The sequence below is a fragment of the Aptenodytes patagonicus genome, chromosome W (assembly GCF_965638725.1).
Source record: "Aptenodytes patagonicus chromosome W, bAptPat1.pri.cur, whole genome shotgun sequence".
In the NCBI taxonomy this organism is placed as follows: domain Eukaryota; kingdom Metazoa; phylum Chordata; class Aves; order Sphenisciformes; family Spheniscidae; genus Aptenodytes; species Aptenodytes patagonicus.
The window spans coordinates 42470042-42483575 of record NC_134981.1 but is presented as its reverse complement, the minus strand read 5'-3'; the positions used below and the strand labels follow the sequence as shown (position 1 = coordinate 42483575).

The 13534-nt window shown below is 40.6% G+C and overlaps 1 protein-coding gene across 1 annotated transcript in view; it reads left to right on the top strand.

Annotated features, from left to right (window-relative positions):
- The first annotated feature begins 567 nt into the window (after window positions 1-567).
- Window positions 568-13534, top strand: part of LOC143171999 (sorting nexin-2-like) — a 34683-nt gene continuing 21716 nt past the window's right edge. The window contains exons 1-5 of the mRNA XM_076361206.1: window positions 568-679; window positions 1895-1961; window positions 2171-2214; window positions 2312-2453; window positions 6260-6338. Of these exons, the coding sequence (XP_076217321.1) occupies window positions 626-679; window positions 1895-1961; window positions 2171-2214; window positions 2312-2453; window positions 6260-6338 (386 nt within the window). The 5' untranslated portion in view covers window positions 568-625. The remainder of the gene's footprint in view (window positions 680-1894; window positions 1962-2170; window positions 2215-2311; window positions 2454-6259; window positions 6339-13534) is intronic.

Here is a 13534-nt window from a genome sequence, read left to right as displayed (position 1 = left end):
TCAGAATACCTCATCTACTACCATTTGTATTTTAAGAGTTATGGGCTTTTGGTAGGGGGTGTATATATATAACTTCTCTTGGTATGCTGAGTTATCAGCCTATATGACTTAATCAGCTGTTGTTCAGAGTGCAAAAACTACATTTGGCATAGGCGCTGAAAAAGTGGTCTGTGATGGAAAAAATGTCATTAGTTTTCATGATATATCATATAGAAATGAATGATTTAGCAGTTTTGTGACTACTTTAAAAGACTTTACCTGGCAGCATATAAAAAAAAAAAAATTGCATACTTAATTTTACTTTAAGCTGTTATTCACTAGAAACTCAGGTGTCGCCTCTAGTTTTACTGACATATTTAGAGAAATTATCTGAGAGACAAATGGATGTTATTTATAGATGTTCTTATTAAACTTATGTATTATCACTTTTTAATGTGCATGCTTGGTATCTTTTGTGGTGCACATCTATCTCTATTGTACAAAAACTTTTTTGTGAACTCAAAATCTTTATCTAGAAGCCACAGAAGAAGTTTCGTTGGACAGTCCAGAGAGGGATCCAGTACTTTCACCAGAACCTACTCCCGCAATCACTCCTGTAACACCTACTACGTTAGTAGCTCCCAGAATGGAATCGAAAAGTGTAACAGCCCCTGTGATTTTTGATAGATCCAGAGAAGAGGTACTGAGAAAAAATTTAAGTTATATTTTGACAACTATGGAAATGTCTTGTTGGGGGGGGTGTGTGGTGTGTGTTTGTTATTTGTTGGTTTTGGTTTTTTTGTAATGCAGTTCCTAAATTACTCGCAAGATCATTCTTTGGTAGAGAATGATATGCAAGAGAACAACTATTCTGTGTTTAATATGTATTTGACTCAATATCATGAGTGTTCATTGCTTAGGTGATGAGAGATCTGTAGTGTGAGGAATAACATGCTCCATTCCTACAGGATAGGTATTGTACAAGTGTGTGAAGGGAGTAAGTGTTGAGCTAGATGGAGGAGAAATGTTCAAGATGTGTACTAATTCATACTGGCATGTTACAGGTTTTAACTTGGATTTCTGAAGCTGTTGTTAATGAGGAAATGGAGGAAACAGTAGTTAGCATTATTCTGCATACTAACAAACAGCTGAGGCTGGTCATAGTTTTACCACTTAATTTGCTATTTACATTTGGCATTCCATTCAAAGACTGCACGTTGGCAAATACCATTCATTCTAGAATATGCTCCTAGAAAACATCACTGATGAATGAGGTTTGGCAAACAAGACTTGCCTGGGACTCGATGATGGCTGCTTCTCCAGATGCCCTAAGCTGACTTTACATTCTGATTTTCTTCCTCTTCAACCTTGGCACACTGTCTGTTCTGCCATGGTGTTTCTTAACTACTTCTGTTCTATCAAACTTATGTATATTGCATGAAAGATTAGGAAATTCTGTGATCACACAGCTCAGGCAAATATCTGAAAATTCTGTAGTTGTTGCTTTCCCCATCCCCAACTCTTCAACTACAGATACCATTAATAATGAGGAATATATCTGTCTTTTGATTAGAAGCTTATAGAAACATTGCAAGTGAGAGCATTTTTGAACCTCTGTGCCTGCTGAAATTGGAGGAGTTAAAATGAGTATTTCCTCAAGATAAATGTTTACTAAAACTCTGAGGCTAACAAGTCTGAAAAAGAGGTTGCCACACTAAAAAATTTTTCAGGAAGGCTCAAAATTAAAAACCAAGATGTGAAATTATGTTCACTTAAAATTGGATGGTGGGTCTAGAAGAGCTTTTTAGTCATTGAGACATACTGACTCTTCCTTCCCCTATATCCTTATCTTTGTACCCATACGTAGTATGAATGCACATTAACTTCTTAAATATGGCATACATTTTTTTTCTAGATTGAAGAGGAAGCAAATGGAGATTTGCTTGATATAGAAATCAGTGTATCGGACCCAGAGAAAGTTGGTAAGTTACTTGAACCTAGTAAGCCATATGTAAGCTGTCTTACCCCTTAGAGACTGTTCTGAGATTTTAGCATAATTCCTTATTCAGTTATCTTTTGATGGTCCTTAGTATGTAAATAAAAAGCTATTTAATGTGTATTTTTGGAAAAAAAAGTGTATGGAGGGATTAAAGTAATTTGCCTTAGGATAAGTATTTTAATTTTCTTACAGGGGATGGCATGAATGCTTATATGGCATACAGAGTAACAACAAAGGTAACTAGCGCAACAAATATATTTGCAAATAACTTTATATCACAGCTGAGTAGATGCATCAGTAAGTCATAACTGAAATGACTTTTTTTTTTTTTAGACATCCCTTTCCATGTTTCACAAAAATGAATTCTCTGTTAAAAGAAGATTCAGTGACTTCCTTGGCTTGCACAGCAAATTAGCAACAAAGTACATGCATATTGGTTACATTGTGCCTCCCACTCCAGAAAAAAGTATTGTAGGTAAGTCTACTTTCTGTAAGGTTGAATGTATGCATGTGACTTCAGTACTATAATATAAATGAAATATTTTAATACCAATTCTGCTTGTAAAATAAATATACATGGAACTTGGTAAAGTGGTGGGACTTACTGTTATGTAAGCAAGCTCTGGGTGTGACTTAAGGTCCTAGTGTAGAGACTTTCTTTGGCTACGGATAAGTTGGGAAAACTCACGGACTCTGTAGGACCTTTCTCCAAAGAGCACAAAGCTCCCACTTTAAACTTGAACTGCCTACCCTTCAGTGCTTGGGTGGTGTCCTGGTTTCAGAGGAGTGAGCGAGCAGCTGTGTGGTACTCAGTTGCCAACTGAGGTTAAACCACAACAGGTGGTATTTAGTCCCATCTAAAAGCGTATAGTCCACATGCTTATAATTTTGGAGAGAAGAGGAAAAAATATAGTTTTCTAGGCTGATTTAAAATGAAGCATCTTAAAGCAGAGAGCTGGCAAAACAGCTGGAAGTAGATGACATGCATTTACACCACACACATGTTTATTTTATTTTACTTTTTAAGTCTGAAGTCTTAATATGAAATGTCCTACTGTTGTGGTTTAACCCTGGTAGGCAGCTAAGCACCACACAGCTGCTCACTCGCTCCCCCTGCCGAGAGAATTGGAAGGGTAAGAGTGAGAAAACTCATGGGTTGAGATGATAAAGACAATTTAATAAGGAAAAAAGGAAGGGGGAAAAAAACCACACAAAACCCAACACATAAATAAAAACAAAACCAAGATAAAAAAGTGATTCAAAAAACCCAAATTGCTCATGACCAACTGACCAATGCCCAGCCAGTCCCTGAGCAAAAGCAGCCCTGGCAACACACACCCCACCCCCGCCGCAGTTTTTATTGCTGAGAGTGATGTCATATGGTATGGAATATCCCTTTGGTCAGTTGGGGTCAGCTGTCCCGGCTGTGTCCCCTCCCAACTTCTTGTGTACTCCCAGCCTACTCGCTGGCGGGGCAGTGTGAGAAATGGAGAAGGCCTTGATGCTGTGTAAGCACTGTTCAGCAATAACTAAAACATCATTGTGTTATCAACAATATTTTCATCACAAATTTAAAACATAGCACCATATGAGCTGCTATGAAGAAAATGAACTCCATCCTAGCCAGACCCAGTACAATCTCCACCCCTTATTCCATACCATTTACATGATGCTCAGGTGCCACACTATCTAATCCATCATTAACTACCACCACCCTTCCCGTCCTTTGATATATACACAGATATCATTCCCCTAGTCTATGGGCCATCCCTCTAAAATGTCCATAAAATGCCCATAAAAATGTCTGTTAAGTTCATTTACTCCATGATTTTGGGCTCCATCTGTTATGGTCATCACTCAGGACAGGAGGGATGGTGTGTTGTGTTGAATTGTTGTCTAACGAATCCAGCTCAGGTTGCGTCACCGCTTCACTTGCCTGGTTCCTCATGACGTTCATTCTTCATTGGTTCATGTGACTCCTGCTGTAATACCTTTGAAAGACAGCAGTGTCGTGGTTTAACCTCAGTCGGCAACTGAGTACCACACAGCTGCTCGCTCACTCCCACCCCCAACCCAGTGGGATGGGGGAGAGAATTGGAAGAGTAGAAGTGAGAAAAACTCGTGGGTTGAGATAAAAACAGTTTAATAATTGAAATAAAATGATAATAACAGTAATAATAATAATAATATACAAAGCAGGTGATGCACAATGCAGTTGCTCACCACCCGCCGACCGATGCCCAGCCAGTCCCTGAGCAGCGGCCCCCCCGGCCAGCTTTCCCCAGTTTACGTACTGAGCATGACGTCACATGGTATGGAATGTCCCTTTGGCCAGTTTGGGTCAGCTGTCCTGGCTGTGCCCCCTCCCAGCTGCTTGTGCACCCCCAGCCTTCTCAGTCGGTAGAGCATGGGAAGCTGAAAAGTCCTTGACTAGTGTAAGCGCTACTTAGCAACAACTAAAACATTGGTGTGTTATCAACATTGTTCTCATCCTAAATCCAAAAACACAGCACTGTACCAGCTACTAGGAAGGAAATTAACTCTATCCCTGCTGAAACCAGGACAAGCAGCCATAGCAGTGGTGACATACAGCATCATAAAACACTGTCATCATATAGCAAGCCCGCAATGGAGGGATCTTCTGAGAGGCCAGGCAGGGTAGATAGCTGTTTAATCTTCTCCGTACTCAAGGCAGCTATACCAAAAGCCTACCTTGAAGTACCCTCTCCTGAGGTAGTCTATGCCAAGGATGCATGTACCCTCCTGGCCAGTTGCAATAGGATGTTTTTGCCACTCATTCACAGTTAGGCTTACCGCAGCCTCCAACACAGACAGCTGTTTGGATCCCCCTGTCACTCCAGAAATACAGATGGGTTGTGCCCCTTTGTAACCTGATGGCATTAAGGTACACTGTGCACTGGTGTCAACCATAGCCTTATACTCCTTTGGGTCTGATGTGCCAGGCCATTGAACCTACACAGTCCAGTAGCTTTCCTCCGCCTGGCCGGAGGCAGGGCCCATTTATTCCTGGTCGGAGTATTCATTATTTGATTTTTGTAACTGCAAACCAGAAGTCCCTTCATCAGGGTCAGAAATAAGATCAGCCCTTCTACTCTGCCCAATAGAAACTGGAGCAGTAATTTTCCTGTATGGACGCCTTTTGGCTGTTGTGGGCAAAACAGACTCGACTTGAGGAATTTAACTTAACTTAAAACATTTAATTACTGATTTGGGTATTGGGGAAAAAAAGAAGACAAACAAACACTTAAGGAAAACACTTTTCTTCCCCCTTTCCCAGGCTCAACTTCAGTCCAGACACCTCTCGTCCCCCCTTCATAGTCTCTACTCCCCTGGTTATTGGCGCATCTTACACTCAGTCCCTTCACAGTGAGGCCACAGGTGGTGCAGGAGGTTGGGGTCAGGACATAGTGGTTTCTTTCTGCCACTCCTTGTTCCTTACTCTTATCTTCCGCTGCTCTTTCCTTTTACTCGTTTCCTCTGCTCCGGCATGGGTTCCTCCACAGGCTGCAGTCCCTTCAGGGGCGTACCTGCTCTGGCGTGGCATTCCCCCTACTGCTCTGGCCTTGTTTCTTTTTTCCCTTGATATTTACCGCCCTTTCTTAAATATGTTTTCATAGAGGCACCACAAACTTCTCTGGCTCAGCTTTGGCCTGTGGTGGGTCCATTGTTAAGCCGGCTGGAACCAGCTGTGACCGGCATAGGGTAGCCTCTGACCTCCTCCCACAGAGATCACCCTTGCAGGGCCTGCCCCCCCTCCCCCACCCCTTTCCATTTATACCCAATGCATTAATTAAAAAGAAACCCTAAAAAACAACCCAAAACAAAAAAATCCCACACACTTATTTTTAGAAATTAGAAAATACTAGAATAAAAATATTAGTTATGTGCATACCAATCAATAGACTTATAAACTAAGATTTAATTTCTTGTTCTACTTTATTAGAGTAATTGTTTTCTTCTGAACACAAGTGACCAGTAAGACTGTGTCCTTTATTTAAATTGTCTTCATAAATGCAAATTCAACTAGTTTTTTAATAACTTTAATCACAATAGATGTATTACAGGAAATTGCATATTTCATGGATCTCTTTCCCACAAACGTGTGCAGCATGCGGTATTTGTGTTCTTTGTATTCTTCTGTGGTGCTTTTCATTGTAATTTGGCTTAAACTTAGCTGAGCTTAATCTTCTAATCATATCAGTTACGTTAATGATTTCTTTATGATAATGTAAAATCACTATGATGCAATTTTCTTCAAAGGCATGACCAAGGTTAAAGTAGGCAAGGAAGATTCTTCATCTGCTGAATTCGTAGAAAAAAGAAGAGCAGCATTAGAAAGGTAATGTATGTATCTAACTAAACATCAAAATGAATTTTAATATATTACATGGGCTCTGTAACTGACATCTGGACCATCTGTGCTTAGGTGGATTCTGGAGTCTGTATGCAGCTGCCCAATTTTTGTGTAGAAATGGAATAATTCCCATTAATAATAGGAAATGTAGACTTATTCATAGGGAGAATTACAGTAACCTCTCTTCAAACAGGTCACTTCTTAAAATTGAGGTTGCAGAGATCCAGTAAGCAAAACTTTCTTCTTCAGCTTACTTACACATTGTGATTTTAAGGCATTAAATCACTTCAGTGCAACTATTTCATATGAAATTGACTGTTGGGCAGGGGGAAGGATGAAAGAAACCTTTAGTCAGTTGAAACTATAACTGCCTTCTGATGACTTATAATGCATTAGCGTGACTAGCTGTATTTTGATGTAAGAGAGAGCAGATCTCTGTCACCCAGCACTGGCATACAACTAGTATTGTTCAAATACCTTTGCTATGGAAGGGTGTTGCAGGAGAAGTCAGAGATCACTCAGACAGATCTGATCTAGTAGTTAGTTTATTGAGTTCTAATCAGTAAATTTAGGTTTTGGTGCTGGGTTCTCGCTGATAGCCTTGCACAATAGGATTAACTTTGGTTAGGCCTACTTGTTGAGCACCTGCCCGGTCCAAAGTTCAGTTAGTTCAAACAGGAGGAGTGTACCCATCACACTCTTCACCCCGTGACTACAGTCAATCCACTTTACTTCCCAGAGTGGTGGTATGGTCACCTCTTGCTTCTGTGCCATGAATATAGGGCGGTAAAGACATCACCTTCTCGATAGGCTGGTAAATAAGTTAATATATCAGATTTGCTGATTTTTTTAATAATTACATGTTCACTCATAGCTATTATATGTTGAGATAAGCGCCATAATTTGATATATAAACCAAGGGTTAACAATAAATGCAAAACTACAGAGATTAACAAGACTACAATTGGGTGTATCATCAAATTCAAAGCTCCAATTGCTGTTGGTGACCATCCAAGGGGAGTTTCCCACCAGTGATGTTCTCCATCTTTCTTCACTCTTTCTAGGACGCGGTGTATCTCCTCTGTGTCATGATGGACGGTAATTAGGGTTCTTTGTCCGTTGTTTCGAACTCGTTTTAGCAATTGACACAGGTCATCATGTTGCAACAGTTTTCTTACCAATGCGAGATTCATTCCAATGGGGGTAGGTAATAAATCTTGATACAATGTATAGTTAGATTGTAACAGTTGGTGGGTTGTGACAGGAACTGAATAGTTAGTCGCATCCCATAATTTCAGTAAAATTGCAAATACAGATATTTGAGTGATTGTGTATATCTACAGTGGTGTTGTCTATAAATAGAAAATCACAAAGGGTTCTCATACAAACACATCCAACATATACAAGTACAGTTTCAGGGGTTTCATCGGGATGTATTTCAAAATAACAAACATTTTGTTCAGTGTCAAGACAGACGTCTTGGGCCTTAATGGTATTACTTTCACAAATAAATCCTTGTTGTTTCCGTACAACACGTGTCAACATCAACAGGTTGCCATTTGTTCCCATTTTGTTGGGCCCATCCATACTCTGTGTTCTAACGGATAGAGGACAGTTCCGTGGTGATTTAATCCCAGTTCAATAATTGGGTATATGGTGGATACCAAAGCATTGTATATTTATAAAAACAAAAGCTGTGGCTTTACTGTCGGTAGGGTCATAAGTGAAGTTGACTAGCTACTACCAAGATTGGAAATCCTTTTCGAATTGAGTCACATTATCCCAAATTACCTTTCAAATCTCAGTGGGCAAGGTGCCCTCATCTCCTTCCCTTATAATTGCCGCTATAGTAGATTGCACCCATAACTGAGCTTGGATACAGCTAAGAGCTAGAGAAACATTATTCTGGGTGACGCCAAGTGCGTCTACAATTAGTTGGTGATCCTTCTCATTAATTCTTTCCCATTTAGGCAATATATCAGATAAGAGCCATTGACTAGTTCCCAGTGCCAGCAAAGATGATCTTAATGGATGTTCTAGTTTATACAAATCACTTGTTGCCGAGCTTAATTTGTTTGCTAAAACTTCAGCGTCTATGTTGTTTAATACTCCTAATCCTTTTCCCAGGACGCCAGTCACATCTCTCCTTGCTCATTTTGGAGAGGTGAGGGTTTGCCCGTGCAACCATGCTAACCACCCTGTATAGGATGTATTTAGGAATGGTGAGCAGGTAGTTTTAATTGCAGAGATAGTTCCACTCGCTTGAGGGACCATGATGGATTAAATAGCACTTGTTGCTGGCCTGTATATTTAATAGCATAGGGTCCAATTTCAGAAATCTGTGGGGATAAGGTTTCAACAGTCTTATCGGGGGTCTCAGAGGTAGTAGGATGCATTGTGGACAGATTGTTCTATCTTTTGTTTCTATCCGATTCACCATTTTAATAGTTAAAAGGGTGTTTCCATTTGTGTAGTTTAACACACCGCATCTAATAAAGATGGTTCTGCCTTGTGGGGTAATAAAGTGATAGTTCCCGTCTACCTTTTCAGATTTTTGCTCCTTACTGTTTTGTTGGCTAATGATTGTTATTGTTAAGTTTTGTGTCAGATTTCCCAATATTCCTGTATTTCCAACAATCTTAAACATGTATGATTCAGAATGTACTGCAGTTACCATATTGATTAGTACAAATAAAAGAATTGGGAGCTTCCACCCCGTGCGTCGGGCTTGTCGATGTATAAATCGGATCTGGTTCATGTTGGAGATGATTACTCCTGTGCGAAGGATGAGTATTCTTCCAGTGGTTGACCCAATCTCCAGGGGAGGTGTTTTGGTATTGTCCCTGGTACTGTTCCTGGAAAGGGAAATAACACAAGTCTCGGCGGGGAGACTCCGGACTGGTTACCCCTTCTAGTGAGTGGCTAGGGTGTATCCACCTAGCACTAATATGATGTTTAGCTACACTGCTGTCTTTTGTTTTGTACAGTGCTTGCCAAACGGCGGCAGCAGCTTGTCCAACAATTCAGCCAGCGTTGCGTGAGCTATAGCGGGTGAATGTTTATAGCCCTGAGGAAGTCTATTAAAAGTAAATTGTATCCTATCCCAGGTAAAAGCAAATCTTTCTTTATCTTCCTCCTGTAGCGGCACCATAAAGAACATATCTTTTACATCTAGTACTGCCATCCAGGGGTGAGCAGCAGCCTGAAGGGCGGCGGTTAATGTAGCAATGTTTGGGATGGCGGCTGTAAGAGGAGTGGTGTTTGCATTTAACTTTCTATAGTCTGTGATTAGCCGCCACCTCCTGTCTGTTTTTTTTTTAACTGGCCATACTGGGGAGTTGTATGGGGAGTGTGTTCGGGAAATAATGTGTCTTTTTTCTAAATCAGCTATGACCTCCGCAATACCCGTCCAAGCAGCGGTGGAGATAGAATACTGAGGGACATTAGTTATTTTTGAATCAGGCAGCGTGGGTGCAGCTCACAGCAAGCAAGCTATCCCAGTTAACTGATGCCCACTGGTAGCTGCTAATTTTCGCTCAGCTAACCAAGGACACTCCGGGCGGCCAAGCGACCAAACACTACCGTCCAACAATTTCTAGACTTGTCCTTGTAATATTTCAAAGCCTAAAATGTTTTCTTTCCCTGGAACTACTGCTAATTGGTGCCTTGATATCCTTTTCTCTCCTGGCAATAACAAGTTTACTTTAGCTACAGGGCATATCTTACTTTTGCCGGTAAATCCTGTTATGTTAACCCTTTGTTGGCTGGGCTTAACGTTAATTCTTTGGGCATCCAAATTTGAGATTATTGAAATTTTAGTTCCTGTGTCAATTAAAAATTTTACTAGCTGTCTTTGGGGGCTGACTAGGACATAAATGTGAGGGCCATCTGTGTTATCCCATTGATAAGCTTTCATCAGGGCGTTTATGAGATTGGGGGTCTACAGGGGCAGAGATAGGGTAATTACCATATGCACCCCTGTTTTTCATAGCCTGAAGGCAGGCTGCTTTTGAAACAGCAGTAGAAAGTTAGCTTAATGATCTTATTGGTATAGCAGTGGGCTCCCTCCTATCCCGAGGGTCTATGCCCCCCTGCCCAATAAGCTATTCAGCACGTGATAGAATGCGGTTCATTGTTAGGGTCTGGTCCCCCTGTTAAAAATACCCCGGTCCCCAAAAGCTGTCTGCTTCATCTTGATTTAACATAATACGATCTCCCCCTGTCAGCGAAACTCGCCATAAATATTCAGTTTCGCTTTCGCCAGGCTTCTTCCCATATTTTTCCTGCAAATTAGCTAATTGAAGGGGGTCCCATGGAATGGTTCTCAGCGTATTCCTTTGGTTACCCCGCTGGGGCCCTACGGATGCTTCAGTTTTAATAATAGGGGCCACCTTAAACTGCGATTCATCCAACTCACTCTCTTCACTACTGTCATCGCTAAATTCCTGGTCAGGGTCACCCCATATATCTCCATCCCAATCTTCCGGAGACACAATTGACTTACAGATCTTTACAGGGTCTGGGGGATTGGGGGCCCAGGTTATCATTATTTCTAGTTTGTCCTCTACTCTTTTTCGCTTTTCCTTTTCCTCTCCCAGTTGTTTCAGCAATTGTTCTATTCGCAGAGATAACAGCGTTTCTTTTTGCTTTCTTTGTTCAACCTCATCTTGTAACATTCTCATTTCCTTTTCTTTGCATTTCTTATACTGACATGCTGCTTCCAAACACATTCCCAACATCTTGCATATTATTCCCTTTTCTTTACCATTTTTCAGTTTCCCTCTCGTGAGGTTTAACTGTTCCTCTGTCTTACTCCAATTATCGCAATTTTCGCATGCCCAATCTCCGTGCCTCCGTAAGTAGTCAGTAATCGAACCCGCCATCCTGCCGACTGTGCCAATTTTGTCGCAGGAGAAGAGTCAGAGATCACTCAGACAGATCTGATCTAGTAGTTAGTTTATTGAGTTCTAATCAGTAAATTTAGGTTTCTAAAATATTTAATAAGTACAGATGGATTGGCGGTCAATACTCTACTATTTACTTCACTTAAAGTTAGTATGGGTTACAAAGATCATCGCGTAAGCTTACTATACGTATCTAAATGTTGCATGCATGCAAAAAAATGTCACTTACTAACCCATCGATGCCTGGTGTCAGGTAAGGGATCTCTCAGCCTCGAGGGGTAACCTTGAGAGGCATCCCTACTCAAGGGGAGATCACTGCCATGCAGTGAGATCACCTGCTATGGAGGGAGAGCTCAACGGACCCTGATGGCTGCAGATATTTATAGTGTAAAGTGGTTGGCTTGTAGTCAGGTTTTCTGCTGTGTTCATGCAGTTTCTGCCGCTTATCAGCCTAGTCTCCAGCCAAACCATTTTTGTGGTTTTGGTGCTGGGTTCTCGCTGATAGCCTTGCACAATAGGATTAACTTTGGTTAGGCCTACTTGTTGAGCATCTGCCCGGTCCAAAGTTCAGTTAGTTCAAACAGGAGGAGTGCACCTGTCACAAAGGGTACTGTCACTGATGTGCTGCATCATCCCTTCCTGTTGACATGGCTGGTAAAGCCTTTAGAAAGCAACTAGTAAAACTTCTATAACTTATGGTCACATACAGCTGAGTCAAGTATACAGACTTAATTTTGGTATGATTTTATAATATGCCCATTGCTGTGATGTGATTCTATATGATTATTACATCATATGAAAACAATACACCATTTAACAGTTTCAGTTAAACTAGAAAATTAATAGAAATCAAAGGTTTTTGATTGTATGTCACAGAGCATATCTAACAGATAATATATGAAGCTCTTGAGCTTTTGGAGTTCCAGAAACATTCTTAATTGGAAAAATACCTCTTCAGAATCTTGTTGCTACCATCCTTCCATTTCTTAACTAATAGAAGAACATCTGAACTGATGTTGACCCTCAAAATACTGATAGGTTGTCCTGTCTTACAGCTGTCCGTCACTAAAGATTGGTATACAGCTTAACGTTTGCTACTTAAAATTGCACCCTGAAGTTACTGAAGTAGTTCTGTCACTTGGAGCAGAACTCTGAAACACATCCTGGCTATACAAGAAGCTGAAAGAGTGGTGTTATGAGATATGAAGACTTGGAATAACAGCTGGGATTGGAGTAATTAGACTTAGACAACTGAACAACCACTTCCAGCTTCCAGACAACTTTAGATCTCTGTCTGTGATAGAGATGACTGGTTTCCTCCTTGGTTGGTCACTTGAACAACAGAACTCGGATTAGGAAAAGTTTAATTCACAAATTTATGTGCATGCTTTAAGTGTTGCTTTTTCATTTATTTGTTAAAGAAGTATACCATTAGTATACCACTTTCAGTGAATGTTAAGCACTCTTTCCATACTGGGGAAGGGACCCCTCAGTACTTTTGACAGTGTTGGGAAGGCTTCACAGTATATTCCATTTCTTTTTTCAGAAAGACCATGAAAGTCTTATCTGGTAACGAGCAACTTTTTCATCATGTTCCTAAGCCAATTTTAGCTAGCTTTTTCATTCAGAACCAAAAAATCACCTACCTACTGAGGTGTTCAAAAGGTATTTAGAGGCAGTGGTTATGTTGCTGTTTCCTAAAGCCAAGGAAAACATATTAATGTGCCCCAGAAAGACCAAAGAAATCTGTTCTAGATTGCTCTTTCTAGATTGCCCAGAGCTATGGGGAAAGTGGGCAGGAAAGCAATGTGCCGTTTTTATTGAGTTCACTGAAGTTTATGCCTTAGAATAGTGAGCTTAAGTACTACAAGTCTGACAGGTGTCTTCAAGCATACCTCTAGTTGTCTCCAGTGAAAATGTTAGTTATCTCCCTTGGAGTAAGTGCTATTCTCTAGCAGCAAAGTTCTAAAGAAAAAGCTCTTTGCTGCATCAACTTTAACTTGTACTTGCTATTGACTGTTAGAACAAGCAAGGAAAAGTTGAGCAATCTAATGTATGAAATAGTTTCACTGCAACTCTTAGCTTCTTTAGGAAGAAAAATAAGGATCTGGTGGCCATATCTAATGGAGGATGGAGAAAATACATTGTGTTTACAATATCAATGTACTCAAACTTTCAGTTAAGTCCCAGTCTATATAACTCTCTAGGACAGTTTCCAAGCAATTTGTGACTGTAATGGGGCAGTTCTGGTACTTTACAGCTGAGGCTTGAGAAAAC